This window comes from Cavia porcellus, unplaced genomic scaffold (assembly GCF_034190915.1).
Source record: "Cavia porcellus strain 051 isolate PalLab524CR breed Dunkin Hartley unplaced genomic scaffold, mCavPor4.1 scaffold_12, whole genome shotgun sequence".
Lineage (NCBI taxonomy): Eukaryota > Metazoa > Chordata > Mammalia > Rodentia > Caviidae > Cavia > Cavia porcellus.
Window position 1 is genome coordinate 65826178 of NW_026947495.1, and position 15853 is coordinate 65842030.

At 39.1% G+C, this 15853-nt stretch overlaps 1 protein-coding gene across 2 annotated transcripts in view; it reads right to left on the reverse strand.

Moving 5' to 3' along the window:
- The window catches only part of Ttn (titin), a 267085-nt gene that overhangs the window by 231730 nt on the left and 19502 nt on the right, over positions 1-15853 (reverse strand). For both annotated transcript variants that reach the window (XM_063259376.1, XM_063259377.1), the window contains exons 14-33: positions 14454-14747; positions 14227-14349; positions 12756-13034; positions 12460-12525; positions 11490-11748; positions 11235-11295; positions 10907-11122; positions 9829-9971; positions 8898-9103; positions 8131-8364; positions 7784-8028; positions 6564-6850; positions 6270-6434; positions 5999-6167; positions 4198-5891; positions 3770-4051; positions 2496-2762; positions 2123-2395; positions 1738-2001; positions 1380-1640 (exon numbers count right to left, since the gene is read on the reverse strand). In XM_063259376.1, coding sequence (XP_063115446.1) covers positions 1380-1640; positions 1738-2001; positions 2123-2395; positions 2496-2762; positions 3770-4051; positions 4198-5891; positions 5999-6167; positions 6270-6434; positions 6564-6850; positions 7784-8028; positions 8131-8364; positions 8898-9103; positions 9829-9971; positions 10907-11122; positions 11235-11295; positions 11490-11748; positions 12460-12525; positions 12756-13034; positions 14227-14349; positions 14454-14747 — 5788 coding nt within the window. The remainder of the gene's footprint in view (positions 1-1379; positions 1641-1737; positions 2002-2122; positions 2396-2495; positions 2763-3769; positions 4052-4197; positions 5892-5998; positions 6168-6269; positions 6435-6563; positions 6851-7783; positions 8029-8130; positions 8365-8897; positions 9104-9828; positions 9972-10906; positions 11123-11234; positions 11296-11489; positions 11749-12459; positions 12526-12755; positions 13035-14226; positions 14350-14453; positions 14748-15853) is intronic.

Genomic DNA, 15853 nt, shown 5'->3' on the forward strand with positions numbered 1-15853 from the left:
TGTTTAATAATCTGATAATAGTTTTAACACAAACCCTATACACAAATCTCTTATTCTAGATACACATAACTAATAACCACAGATGATACTAGAATCGTTTTGCAAAGGAAAAGCAACAGAATTCTGAATACAGAATTCTGAGAAGCACAAGGCAGAGCATGCCACACAGATGGCCTTTCACTCAATATCTCCTCTTTAAGATTTCCTGGGAATACGTCAGATACTTGACTGTGAAAAGATCTTTTAGACAAAAATTTCCAAGTCAGTCATATTTCTATAAGAAATGGAAAATATGTTTCCTGTGTTGTTAAAATATCACGTTTTCCATAAAATTTTCCTCTGTTGTCCCCACTCCCAACATCCATGTGAAGAAATAACTGTTTTAACAATTTAGTTGCCTGTGTATCTGTTTCTTCCTAAATTTTGAATTCTGCAAGAAATTTATTTTCTTGTACCTAAGTACATTTCTGGAGTTTCATGTCTGGAGTTGCTAGCAGTGTGTGGTTGATGGTAGGTACTTTTTAAATATTGAGTAAAGTCACATAGGCACTCATATTTCCTTCTTGCTTTTGCATATGTAATTCATATTAAACTTACCAAAGTACAAGACCTGAGATTTATTTTTGCAAGTCTTTTTAGAGTCAAATTTCTGAGAAAATCTTATAATGTAAAGTATAAACCAGAAAACTTTCAGACCAAATAAACCAAGTAAAATACTTTCTCATATGACTGATGGGTATATCAGATGTCATAGACAGTACAGTTTAATCTGAATGTAATATCTTGATCTCTCTATGCTTAAATTGCAACCAACTGAAAAAATTAATGTTGACTTCTAGTTTTTGTTGATAACTGCTTTACATTTTTAACTCTTCACTTTAAAGCTAAGAATTTCTGCTGACTGGAAATGGTGTTATTTCTACCTCATGCCATAAGAAAAAAAATACACAAATTATTAAGTTATACTCAAAATGTTTACTGGGCTCACTTAAAAGTATGAAAGATATAAAAGAAGCGAAGTTTAAAGAAGCAAAAATGCTTAAAAAATAAATCTTTTCAGTAAAACAAAACTTAAAGAAAGCTCAGTTCAGCCATCATTTATTGATCATCTTTAATGGGGATTGAACAGAAAGAGAAGAGTTTACAGTGGGAAGTAAAAACAGGGAAAAAAACAAGTCCACACTAAAGCCCAGATAAGGTGACTCTGGGGTTGGAAACCTGGAGAGACTGAAGAGGGCCACATGGAAGAGATGGCCTTAGAGCTCGGAGGGTACCCCTGACTCACAAATCAGCATAAACAGAGGAATGGAAGTGGAAAACAGAAAAATTAAAACCACCACCCCACATAAGAATTTAAGTTAAATTATGGGTGTACCAACCTGCCACGGTCAGTTTTCCAGCTGTCCTGTTTTCTCCAGCATAAAACGTGTATTCCCCTTCATCATCTTTCATCATATTTAAAACTGTCAACTTGTATATTTTCCCATGGGCTTCAATTTTATATTTAGAACTGGGTTTGATTTCATTGTCCTTAAAATTCCATACGACATCAATTCCTGAGTGGGACAGTTCAACCTCGAAGACCACATTTTGGGTTTCTGTACAGGTAATGTCCCGAAGACCTCTGATGATTTTAATTTCTGGGGAAACAAAATAATTGATTGGTTACGGTTATACTGGGAAAATGGATGTTTAAAATGCTTAAAATAATCATTAGTTTAATGGAATAGTCTTTACTTTCTACAGAGAGATCACAGCTGGTTTCAACTCTGCCAACCATCAGCTTGTAAGGACCCTCATCGGAAGCATGCGTTCGGTTAATCACAAGCCTCTGCTTAGTGCCTTTGACAATGGCTTGTACGCGGTCATCAGGCTTGATTTGTTCATCATTTAGGTACCATTTAACAGAAGTCACATCAGGGACTGAGACCTTACATTCGAGCACAGCCTTGGTACCCTCAATCACACTGACATCTTTTAGAGGGGTTATCACATCAACACCTGCAAAAAATAGACATAAACAACAAAATTATGACTATGCATTTTGTTGAAAATGCCTGTTTGTTAAAGTTCTCTACCTCACTTGGCAAGCCAAATATAAATGTATGTCTGTAACACTCACTATAGACGGAGACACGCCCACTGGTGGAGAGACCAAGGGCTGGGATGGTGAAGGAATAAATTCCAGCATCTTCCTTGGTCATGTCTTCGATAAGTAGCATGTGGGATTGTTTGTCTATCACGATGTGAACCCTGTCGCCAGGCTGTACTTCTTGGCCATCTTTCATCCAGACACCTTCCACATTTTCTAAGGAGACTTTAACTTCGAGCTGAACAATGTCTCCTTCACAGACTTTTTGATCACTAAGTCCTTGTAGAATTGCAATGGGACGGGCTGAGATATAGGGAGAGAAAGAGGCAGGTATGATCATTTTTTATCGATAAACCATAAAGGTGCTTATTCACTGCAGCCTGACAGGAATGGAAAGACTTACGTCTCATCTTAAGTTTACAAGTTGTCTTTTTCCCATCGACAACGAAGCTGTATTCTCCCTGATCTTCTTTTGTTACATCTTTGACTGTAAGATTTTGACGTCCACGGCGAGATGTAATTGAATATTTGCCATTGGATTTAAGCTCCACATCATTATGATACCATTTGCCTTCAATATTTTCTGGGGATACAATGCACTCTAACTCTCCTGAAAATGATTCTGGTACTTCTATGTCCTGAAGTTCTTTCACAAACTCAACAACAGCACCTGAAGTATAAGATAATGATTCATTAATTCCTTGGGAGAGTTGTGCGTATAGAACTAGGAGAGAAATGATGTCTTACAGAATGCCTTTCTTCCACATACTACCAGGAATATTTATTTAGGCATTAGTAGACTGAGAAATTTTCAATAAAAAGGAGTTATTTTAAGTTTTAAGTCATTTTTGAAAGTAGGGAGCTATAATTGAATAAAAACTTTAAAGCAAGGTATTGGAGAAGCAGCTCTTTCACACTGAAGCCATCACGAAGCAGCTCTGAGTAGGATTTAAATTTTACTAATTAGCTTTGTATGTTTATCCGTGAGTCTGTCCTAGGCCTAGGCCCCTTGCCTGGCAACGGGAGCTGATTCATAGTAAGTGAACCTCTATGAAGCACTGGTCCTGGCTGAGGCCTGTAGTGGCATGTGAGGCCAGAGATACCTCAAAGGACAAGATAAGGCCACAGCTGCGGACACTCTGGCTCCAACCCCAATTAAGAGGTAAAGACTTGCAGCTGCAAAGATTACTCCTACAGTCTCACTTCTACCATGTCTTCATGATAAGACAGTGCTACTGAATGGACTTGATTCATTACTTGGAGACATCCTTGAAGTGACTCCCAAGGTCCTGCTCATTGCCTGCACTTTCCTCAGTTTCTCCGCCCTTTGTCCCTGGTCCTAATATAAGTGGACCGACCCAGAGAATCCTTTTTCTTTACCCTCGAAGCCTCGAGCTTAATTAAAGGGTTTTGACCCTCCTGGAGCCCTATAAATCATACAATTCATCTCTTTTTATTTAACTTCTGCCGTACACTCATTTGGGAGATCGGGATCTACAACAGAACCCGATAGCGAGGCATTAGAATATTATTGCTTTTCAAGAAATCCAAATTGTTAAAATTCCACACGTAATTCTCAAAGAATTCTTTTTGTGAAAGGGAAATTGCATAGCTAATATTATCACAGAATAAGGTAGCTTTCACGCTGAAGCAAATGGTAAAATCATTATTTTCTACCTTCAACAATAAGTTTAGCTGTTGTTTTGATATTTTCGTCTTCCACAAGCACACAGCTGTAGTCTTCAGCATCAGACGAATCGATGGTCAGCACAGAGAGGAAGTGAACCTTCCTGTCAGAGTGCATCCTATATTTATCTCCCGTATGAATCTCTATGCCATCTTTATACCATTTCACTTTGATAAATGGCTCTGAAGTTTCACATTCAAAGGTTGCCATGGTGTCCTTTTCCTTAGCAACAACATCTTGTAATTCTTGTGTGAAAGTGATCAATTGCTTGGCTATAAGAAAAAGCACGTTGTATTAAATTAAACTCCCAACTTGAATAATGGAGAAATGAATAATGGGGGGACGAAACTTAAAACAAAAATAACTAATGGATATTCATAGACAGATAGAGACAGGCCCATCAAGACTTTGAAATTACCTTGGACAAGTAAGAATGCATGACTGGAGGTTTCCCCTGCTATATTGATGGCTTTTACCATGATGCTAGAGGAGTCGTCAGCAGTCACATCCCTTATAACCAACTCGCAAACATTATCTTCTGGCCAGTACCAGTAGATTCGGTCGGACCGCTCGATTTTGACACCGTTTTTGTACCATTCACATTCAGGATCTGGTTTCCCCACAACTCGGACCCTGAAGTGTGCATCGGATCCCAGCCCTACTGTTTGGCTTTGGATTCTTTCGAAGATTTTGGGTGCCTCCATACTGGGACTAAGTTCGATTTTATCAGGTTTAAAAGTGGGAATAGTGATTTTGCCTTCTTCTGCAAGGGCCTTCTTTTCCTCTTCAGTTAGCTCTTTGGTCCAGTGCAGAAGTTCATCTTTGGTCTTCCTCAGGAGCTCTTCATAGGACTCATCTTTCTTCCGGGACTTGAGCTCCACTGCAGTGATGGCCTCATAATAGCCCTCTTCCGTTCTGCGTTTGAATTTACTACGCAGCTCCTCTGATTCTTCAGACACTTTTTCATGTGTAATTCTTTCAGCCCTTTTCAGCTTCACAATTTCCTTGGTTTCGGTAGTGTCAACAGGCCTATCCACCTTTTGCACTTCAAACTGAAGTTTTCCTGGTTCATGTACGTGAAACTCAGGCTTCGGTTCGGGAGCTCGCCTAAGGACAGACCTGAAATCTTCCCTCTGTTGGATCTCAAGTTTCACTTTATGTTCTATCACACCTTCGGGGTTTTCTGCGGTGACCTTGACTTCCCCAGTATCGTAGGACTTGCAGTCCACGATGTCCAGATAGTGGATGCCATCGTAGCGGACTCTGAATCTTTTGCTTTTTCGGATGAGCTGACCATTGAGGTACCAATTGACCTTGGGCTGCGGGTAGCCTGTCACTCGGCAGCGGAATCTAGCTGTCTCCCCTTCCAGGACTCTTACTGGCTCTGGAAACAAAACGATGTCTGGCTTTTGTTTTTCTTTCTGATCTGTTGTGACACCTGTAAGTGCCCCTTCATGAGCCATCCTCTCTAATTCTTCAATTCTCTGTAAGCCTTTCCTCCCCTCAGGCAGTTGAGATTCTTCCACAAGACTTTTCTCATCTTTGACAATAAGGGTAGCGGATGTATGATCTGTTCCATATTTGTTAGTGGCCCTGCAAGTAATGACACCACTATCTCTGGAGTATGCAGCTGCATAATCAAGGCTGCAGTATCCAAACTCATTGATCATTCGGAGCCTGTTGGCTGCTTCCAGTGGCTTGCCATCATGAAGCCACTCTACGACCATCGTTGGGTCACCAATAGGTGTGAGCCTGCACTCAAAATGGGCAGGCCCAAAGCGCTTCAGCCTTAAGGAAGTGAGTTTTTTCTTGAAAAATGGTTTCTGTTGTTTCTCCTTGTCATAAAGGTCACCCTCTTCCCACTGTTCTTGCCCATATCGCAAATGGAGGGGCTCCAGTTCTGGGGCTGCAATCTCCTTTGCTCTGTATGTGCCTCGTGGGATGATTAACCTTCTCTCTGGTTCAGGCTCTGCAAACTCCACTTCGACATTGACTTTGCACCTTGTGGTGTCTCGGCCAGCCTTATTAATAGCAGTCGCAGTGTACCAGGCAGAGTCTTGGCTGGCAGTGGAATCAATTTTAAGGAAAGCTTCTCCCTTGGTTCCTTCAATCCTATAAAAAGTGAAAAAAAAAAAACCCTCAATATAGAAGTAACATTTCTTCCTTGATTCTTATAGCTATGTAATAAGCTTAGTTTTATGATTACCAGACAAACCTACCTGATTCTTGGGTATTTATGAGGAACAATGATGTCACTGTTTTTTAACCACACGATGTCAGGGTTAGGGTTACCCGTAGCTCTGACTTTCATTTCAAGTCGGGAACCTTCCTTTATGTTGAGATTTCTTAGTTTTTCCACAAATGCTGGTTTTATCTGATGTTCCGCAGCTGAGAGAGAGAGAGAAGTCATGATTTAGAGTGAGTAGGGATGAAAATACTTACCTAGAAGTTCTCCAAGTGATAAGGAATTCTATTTCTGCTTTATTTTACCTTCCACAGTTAATGTCACTGAAATTGAAGATTTGCCTGCTCTATTTTGGGCAACCACAGTCCACTCCCCAGAATCACTGGGTGTTGCAGGGATAATAATCAGGGATTGGGTTCCATCTTCTTTAATGACTACTTTGTGGGTATAGTCATTGACAATTTGTTGGCCTGTCAAAAAATAAGAGCAAAAAAAAAAAAAACCACCAGATTTAAAGTAGTTACATTATACCGTTGGATATACACATAAGCTTGTTTTATGTTTAATGGCTCATAAGCAAAGAAGCTTATTACACTTACCATTGTGAAACCAGAATGTTTCTGGCATAGGTCTACCCACAACCTTTAAGTCAAATCTGGCAGTCTGTCCTTCTAAACATTTGAAAGAAGCAGGTTTTAATACGAAGACTGGTTTATACAGTCTCTCAAGTTGTGATTCATCTGTTTCTTCCAGCCTACGTCCAGGGGACATCCGTGCAGGAGACATCCGTGCTGGGGACATCCGTGCTGGGGACATTCTTGCTGGGGACATTTGTGCTGGGGACATTCGTATGGGAGACCTGCTCACTGAACGAGGAGACACAGACCTAAAAATCAAAAGCAAAACAGAGTATTTCCATGAGTACACAATACCCACCAAAAGAAACCTCTTTATGTCTTATTTTAGAATTATTATACATTTTAGAAAACATTGCATATTCACTAAGAACTAAAATGAATATAATTTAATTTTGTCTCCAAAGCTATTGTAGTCTTCTATTCTCAATCCTGGCCATTTAACACATTCAGACTCTGAGGCTCAAGACCTGGAAACAATCCTTAACACTGTACCCCACCGTGCCTTCTTGGTTTTACTACCAAAGTATTTTAATAAGTATTGGTTGATTAAGTTATTCAATGAATGTACAGTACTCATGAGAAAAATATACTTTTACCTGCAAGGAGTAAAAACATTGAAATTATATTTGGAAATAAAATGAAACCCTATCGGGCTGGGGATTTAGCTCAGTGGCATAAGTGCCTGCCTTGCAAGCAGGCAGTCGTGAGTTCGATCCCTGGTACTGATTAAAAAAAAAATAAAACCCTATCCATATATTGCAGCCAGATCTGCCTTGATTTAGAATTCTGGCACCACCACTTCCGTGCTGGAAGTGCACTAAGGCAAATGTCATAGATTCTCAAAGCATCAGTGTTTTCATTTCCAAAGCAGCACCAATAATTCCTCTGTTATTGTATAAATTAAGGTTAATGTCCACAAAGATCACAGGCAAATACACAAGAGCCATTACTGTGTTAGGGTTAACACTGCACTGATGAACTCTCTTCGCTCATTTTAGATAAGGCCAAGAAATAAAAAATTTTGGCCAACATTGGTAATGCCCAAGATACATTTCTGTGATACTTTGGCTCTTATATTTTCATTTGTTTGTTTTTCTATACAGCAGCAATTTTCTACTAGGACGTTTGCTGTTTTAATATAATTTAAGTACTTAAAAATCTCAAATTATTACAAGTCTTACCTGATTCTGCTCACTGGTTCTGGTGTGGGTATGTAAGTTGGGGCTCCAAGTGGTGCAGCAGGCTCTACATACAGTTTCCCAGAGCAAATTGCATTTCCTTTAATGTTGCTGGCAAATGCAGTGTAGATTCCTTCATCTTCAGGAAGAACTACAGGTATACGCAGACTAGCTCTGCCGTCCTGTAGAAAGTCCATTTGGTATCTTTCTCCATGTTTGATGCGCTTGCCATCTTTGTACCATGCGATCTGCAAAAAACATCACACGTGTGTGAATAAAGTTTGAATAAATCAGTTGTAGTGTAAATTATGTGTCTCTGTATTATGGTATGATACATGTTTATATTTTACCTTGGGTAATGGATATCCAGACATCTTGCAATGAAAAGTGACACCCATCCCCTCAAGAATTCTATAATTCTTGATTCTTAACTCAAATCCTGATTCAATTGCCTCAGATTCAGAAACGTCAATTGCCATTCTTTCTTCTCCATCTTCTTCAAGAAGTTCTTCTAAGGTAGTTTTTATTATTCTATATTCAATTTCTTTAATAAGCCTCTCTTCGAAAGAAGAAATATGGAATTCCTATGCAGCAAAAAGATGGTTTGTTAAAAATCTTTATCTCCATTGTTAGAAACTCTTTAAGTATGTGTATTAGTTTCAGAGGGGCTGACTGAACTTTCTAAGTGGAAGAAGATTCCAGAATGCATTTTTGTTTGTTCTGATTTGGTTTTGAATCTGCTTAACAGTCATCTTTGCTAGTGATGCTGTAGTATCTTATATAAAAAGGTGTTTGTATAGAGGCTTTTTTGGTGATGTTCATCATACAGATGAAAGATCTTGCTGTGCTGACATCTATTGTTTTCTCAGTATATGCAATCTCTATTCTTAAAGTGATATTTCATGGCATAAATGTAATTCCTATTTCTCAAGTTTCAGGTATAATATATCATGAAAATTAAGGAAACTGGTCAACAGTGAACTTAACCCTACAAATAGTTGCCTAACCTTGACCCCATCACTTGAAAATTAAAATATCAGACAAGTGAACAAAAACAGGTACTGTAGGAGGTAAGTGTGATTTATGAAATGGATTAAGTTTTTGTGGTTATACTTACCTGGTCTTCTACAAAAGTTCTGACCATTACAGTATCTTTGGCCATTTTCTTCCTGATTAAGGCCTGTTCTTTTTCATACTCTTTTTCATACTCAGAATATGCAAACCCAGGTGCTATTTCTCCAACTTTGGGTTCTTGAACAAATGCAGTCGTTTGTGTCTGGTAAAGCATTTCTTGCTGGGACCTCATCAGTGACTCGTAATCAGCTAGGAGTTAAGAGCATATGTTAACTTTTGTTGTTCTTACTAAAAAGCATTTATGGCCTTCTTCATTCAGGCAGGTCACTTGCTAGGGAAAATTGATAATAAAAGGCCAGATTTTCTAAATTTCTACTTTGAAATTACTCAGCAAATGTTAGCTTGAATTTTGAAACTAAATTTACACTAACAAGTCAAACTGTTTATGAACAGAATTTTATATCTATACCAATTTGGAATCTACCCTACAGGTCTTTCTAATTTGCTGTGTAGTAATTATATTCCTCTACCTGCCTGAGTCTTGCGTGTTTTAGCTGTTGAATGGGGGAAATAAGGAAACTTCCTCTAAGCGAATGGAGCAGATCAAACAAGACAGACTGGATGATCCACCATAAATGTGAGCAGTCAGTAGAGTTAATGGCCACTTATTGATACATTGTATTATGCATGAATGTAATCGCTTTTCTGAAAAAAAAAACTATGAATATTAAAAATCTTAAGTTCTTGCTTATCTTTAAAATGTCAATAGCTTTAGCAACACTGAGCTAAGTACATGCTTGCCTGGCAATGATACATTGGAGCCGGGAGCTGTGGTTCTTTTAAAGAGGCAACACGCTCACGAGGTTACCACTGTTTCAGGATGGGGCTGGTGTGCGGGACCCTTGGCCAGCGCAAGGCACAGGCGTCACTGTATTTCACTTTTATAATGCACATAGAATTGGAGATGCACGTACCTTCTTCAAGTAAGGAGGCGGATGCAGAAATTTCTCCATGCTTATTACGAATAACGATAGTGTACTCTCCCGCGTCGTCGGCAAAAGTCATGGAAATCACCAGTCTGCATTCACCAGTTTGCTTGTTGTAACTCACTTTGTATCTTTATGAAAATAAATAATATCATTCATAAATAACTTTTCATGAGTAAAAGACTAGAATTTTTTGACAATTGGATCTATGGTATAAGACTCAAATACATATCTAAATCCTATCATATGTTCTAATTATAAAATGGCTAAAAATTGAGAAAATGTATGGCTACAAGAAATGATGGAAAAACAAATTTAAATTGTTATTTTAAGGAATACTTCGGTATGTTGTAATATTCTTTAAATAAATAATAAAATAAGATTCTATTACCACATATGAAAATAAGTGGTTTCAACATTTATGTTAGCAAATGAGATCATTTTAAAAAACAGGTATTTTCTCTTTGTTCATTATTTTGTTCACATTTCAGTTGAGGATCAAATGAATAATTGACACTAAATGTTTCTTTAAATATTCTAGTACAAGTCTCTGGAAAATCATATTTCTTCTTATTAAATTAAGACACCTATACCTTTAGTTATCAAGTTGGCCTTTTGTGACTTAAAGGAAAATTACAGGAATTCAGAATTAAATTTCACACTCAGTTGCAATAAATTTATTAGCATAGATTTTTATAGCTTTCTTCTTCATTACCTAATCCTTATTTTTATTAACTAATATTAAATATTTTTATTGAAAGTTGTCTCAAATTCTTTTTGGAAGAGTATGTTGGTATGTGAACAAAATCCTCAATTTCATCACTTTCTTTGGCAAATAAACTAGAATATACAGAAATGCAGCTTCCATCCACTTTTATCAAATAGCTTTATTTCCATGTAAAAATTAGTGTGAAAATGTGGAAAGACCTCAGAACAGCTCTGAAGGCTCCATAGTAAAAGAGCCTGCCTCCCAGAATTGATGGGATAAGACATGCTACTTTTTTCTAGGTTGTGTACACACAGGACACAAATCTCTGAGAACTTCATCATTCAGCCATCAAAATACCTGTATCCAGTGGTGAGAGGAACGCCGGATTTTTTCCAGTAGACATGGGGCTTTGGGTTGCCACCAACCTGGCATTCAAACACAACACTGCCACCTTCCATGAGCCTCTGCGCCACTGGCTTCATAATGAAGAAAGGTGCAGCAGGTTCCCCAGGCCCCGCTTGCTCCTCTGTGATGCTGGTGTCAGTCATGACCACATCTCTCGACTCAACAAAGCTGGAAAGAGAGTTCCCTTTGTGTTAGCTTATGGTTTGCAACTTAGCGAGTACGAGGGATGAACATCAAAGCTGCACTAGAAAAGCAGCTAGCCGGCAGAAGCATGTCTTACCGTTTTTCTTCTGTGGTATACTTCTCGGCCACAGTTGTTTCCTTTTCAAACTCTTCTGACACTAGAAGACAAAAATGTCTCATTGAAGTGAGCCATTTAATGTGTTCTGTGAGTGACCCGTCATGAGTGACAGTGCTTAGCGCTGTCAGTTAAGTGGACCCCACAGCCTGCCCCTACTTCCAAAGCGTGATGCTTTCGTTAGGTGTGCAGAATCTGTACTGGGGAAAGGAGCACGGTGTAAGGACAGCCACTGACCCTGGACTGCCAGGTAGCAGGATGTGCTAACGGTTCCAGCTTCATTCACAGCGCTGCAAGTGAATCGCCCACTGTCTTCCGCGAAGGCTTCGCGAATCATAAGGCGAGCGATTCCACTCTGGAAGGTTATCTGGAAATCAATGGAACTTTCGATTTGGTAGTCTTCTCTGTACCATGTCACTTTGGGGGATGGGTATCCAGAGATGTGGCACTCCAAGGTGACAGATTCACCTTCTATGACAGTTACATTTTTTAAGCCCTAAAGGGAGAAGAAAAAAGAATTAATCACATGTGTGCATATTCATGAGTCGTTTCTATGTGGTGTAACAAATGTGGGGTTTGAACTTGTATATTTAATTGCCACGAAATGCCTTTTAATGAGGACTTCAGAGCGATGAGCCCAGAGACCCATTTGGAAATTGGAATATTCCCAATTTGAAATTAATGCAAGGCACTTCCAATGCCCAATGGTGGAATTAGATTACTATTACAGAATCAGGAAATTCTGTGCTTTCCATCACTTCCCAGGAAGCTGGAAGGTACAGCAGCAAACACCACCCATTCGACAGTGCTCTGCCTTGCATCTCCCCTTGGACTGCATCTGTCCTTCTTGTGGGTTCTCCTTCCAAGGACAGCTTATCACTGTCTCCTTTCCATGAGGCTTGCTAGGTATGCTTTCACTGATGGCAAGGCAGAAATTTCAAAGAGGACTGGTTTGGTCTTAATGTCTCCATAGCTCCCTCTGACACAAGCTGAAAGCTCATTAAATCCACTGGTTACAGGAAAGATACTCATCACACAGAATTCCCCTTTTTCTTACCAAATGGAATATGATGTGAAAATTACTCATAATTCTTTGTGAACTCACTAATGCCATTTTCCTAGAAGTTTGAGAAACTGATCTTTGAAAACACATATTAAAGTGATTTAACCTGATAAGAATAGGAGCCCAATCAACATCTTTACTCACCGAGACTAAAGTCGGTGGAGTAACAGGAATCTCAACAGGTGCAGGCACTCCTGCTGTTTCAGTTACCTAGAATTTTTACAAAGGATGTTACAAAAATGCCTATGAAATTAGGGATTAGGGGGAATCTCGTAACTCTTGGGAACTTATTTAAAAAATATTTTTGAGGAAAAGTCCTCTGATCCACAGCATGCTGGATTGCATGAAGTCTGACACAGTGAAGAGAAAAGGCAATGTGCCTGGCCAGCCCCTCTGCTGTGGGGGTGGAATCCACACACAGCATGCAACCTGCCACCCACCTTGGTTTCACGCCCGCGCAGGACTTCCAAGTGCTCTTCACGGACTCTAGTGCCAGTGATGCTCACCCCTACGTCCTTTTTCACTTCAATGCCAGCCTGACTCTTGTAAGTGTCTGGCAGGTCAGCGAAGGGAAACTGTGGTGAGGGGGTGGGCTCTGCCCTGACTCTGGTCTCACTGGGCTTCACGGTAGGAGCTTTCACCGACTTGGTGATCTTCTGAGCAGAAGTGGCTGAGAGCTCCTTTTGTAATGTGGCAATAGCAGTTCCCGCTATGGATGCCTAAGTGGGAAGTGAGTTGGAAAATGAAGTCATTTAATTGTCTCCTGGGTCATCATTCAGAGGTGCTTTGCATTCCTGTACTCAGGCTTAGTCTGTTTTCTCTGTGGTCTATTTTTATCACTCTTACAGTTATAAAAAAAAGTCAGAGATAAGCCAATTACTTCCTACTAGTTTGTAAAATAAATTTTAAAATATCATTTTTAAAGAGTCATAAGAAGAATTTATTTTACAGCTGTTACCATAAAGAACCAAGGCTCTTCTAAAGCTCGATCATGAATTTTCATGTAACCATCCTGATAAATGTTGCACTTAAAAATGCAACAGCAAGAATTCAAAATCAAGAACTTATTAAAATATTTGGTAAAACCTAACACTACTTTGAAATTTCACATTTGGGCTTCAGTCACAATTCTATATGAAAAGCAAAATTGGAGGCATTCAGAAAAATATTTTAAAGATTTCTTGTTTTTATACTGTTGCTCTCTCGGTTATTTGGTTTCAACAGTAATTTGAGAGTATCTCAAATATAGGCAATAAATCTACTTTAAATTTGATTCTTCAAAGGCCTTATAAGGTTGGATTCTAAGATAGTTCTTAGAAAAAACAGTGGTGACTAATTTTGAAAGTTATTATGTGCTGTCAACTTGCCAATTTTACACGAATTTTATTTGTATTTTTATTTTCTTCTAATGACAGATAACAAGGAACAGAACAGGCATATGCGCAGGGCAGCTTGATTCCACAATCCAATCCATTTGCCACATGGGATCACCTCCTGACGTTGTGTATTGAGTATAAAAATATGTGATTTCTTAGTGTCTGCCTTATTAAAATATGTTCTGTTAAGTCACTCTGAATGCCTTACCACATAAGGAAAACTATACCATGTAAGACACCACTTCTTACAAAATCATCAGAACAATAATAATCAAAACAACTGAGTTTGAATTATCCCTGAAACGTGAAAACAAAGGCTTATGGATTAATTCCTCCAGGTGGAAGATTATCACCACCTGCTCTAGGCTCGCTGCTGGACAAGTTTCAGAAAACCACATCTATGGGGTTATTCTGAGTCCCCATAAACACAACCATCACTAGAAAGGGGTGCACACAGTGACCCTATACCATTGGATGTCAGATACTTATTCTCAGTGAGCTAACTGATTCTTTATCCTGCTAGGTAGCTTCTTACCTCATATCCATGTTCTGTCTTAGGAACAGTAATTTTCGAAACGGTAAAGTGAGGGCTTGCTGTGCGAGGACGTTTATCCACATGGACTAATCTTTCAGTTGTTAGATCTGTAGTTTTCTTGATCTGCATTAAAATGAAACTCAATAGTAGCACAGTCACCAGACAACCGAGGCGGCTGAGGGTGCGTTTGCATGAAGCGGGTGAGGAGCCAGCAGCGCCACACTCACCTGTGATGATATTTGCATTCCCATTTGATCAGTAGTTTTGATATGAGTCTCAGAAGGAGCCTGGATCACCACAGGCTTGACTGCTTTAGGGACAACGTGGGGTTCCGAGGCTGGACGCTGGGGATGCTCAGGTACCTTTGTAGTGGAAATGCGTTCCTTATATCCATATTCCACAGTGGTCTGCTGAGCATAGGATTCTTCTACATGCCCGGGTTCTCGAGGCTCTCTCCCACGGGCCTGATCGACTGCAGCAACCACTGTTGCCACAGCTTCAGCTTTTTTCCCAACGCCCACCTGGAGACAAAGTTTCCAGAATTAGTACATAGTAGTGTCAAAGTCAGGCTGGGTCATCTCCTCCCAGGGACATCCTCCTGGACCATCTCCTCCTGGACATTCAGAACAGACAGACAAATGCCTAAAAGGATGATGAATGGATGGTATTTATGTTATTTAGTAATGTTAATGTGTCAGAAATGTAGCTCAGAAGCGTGCCTCAGAACTTCATATTTCATTATCATATTGCACAGATATCTATTTAGGTATCTATATGTAGATATCTCTACATATCTGCTTCATTGTAGATATTAAATCACACATGTACAACATGGAACAACACAATATGCACATAAAATCCTAAGGAGATTTGGGGCTTTCCTTGTATTTATATAGTGAGTCAGTCAGCAATAAATTAATCTGAAGTTTGGAGATCTCTGTCTTCAATGATTATTCTTATTACCTTGTCCATCATTTAGCCTGGTGTTGATTCAGTGATGTCATGATAAAAGTATACTCAAATATTGTCATCACCCCATCGAGGAAAATCAATTGCTGCAGTGTTACAGGGTTACACACAAATTCGAGATAAGACAAAGACTCATGAACATGAAGTAGGCATGTGATTTTACTTATGCTTCACTAGGAATAAGATTTGTTTAACCTATTAGAAAATCTCCTAAAATGCATGAATGAAAATGTTGTGATTAAAATGAAAGTGCTATCATGTCTGCATTCAAGAGAACAATCTTCACACTCAAGTTTGATTTACTTTCATTTATTCCGGGAATTAAAGCAAAGAGGGAAATAGATATGTTATTTTCTCCTTTCTATGAACCTGGTTAACATCAATGGGAACACAATTGGCAAAAGAGTCTCTTTCAAAGAAAGCGAACCAGTTAATGCAGTTTGGATAGTATCCTATCCAACATGTGGAGATAACGTACGGCAAAAAGCCACATAGGCGTAGTTATCCAGTACACTTTAAAAGTGAGGCTGCAATATTTTATTAATGTTCAGTTTTCTTTGCTGGAAAAGCAAGAAAGATCTAGTATGCTTCTGAAATGTGTTTCAAGTGTGCTACCAGAATATCTTTAAAAGTTATCATCTGAACCACTTAAGATATA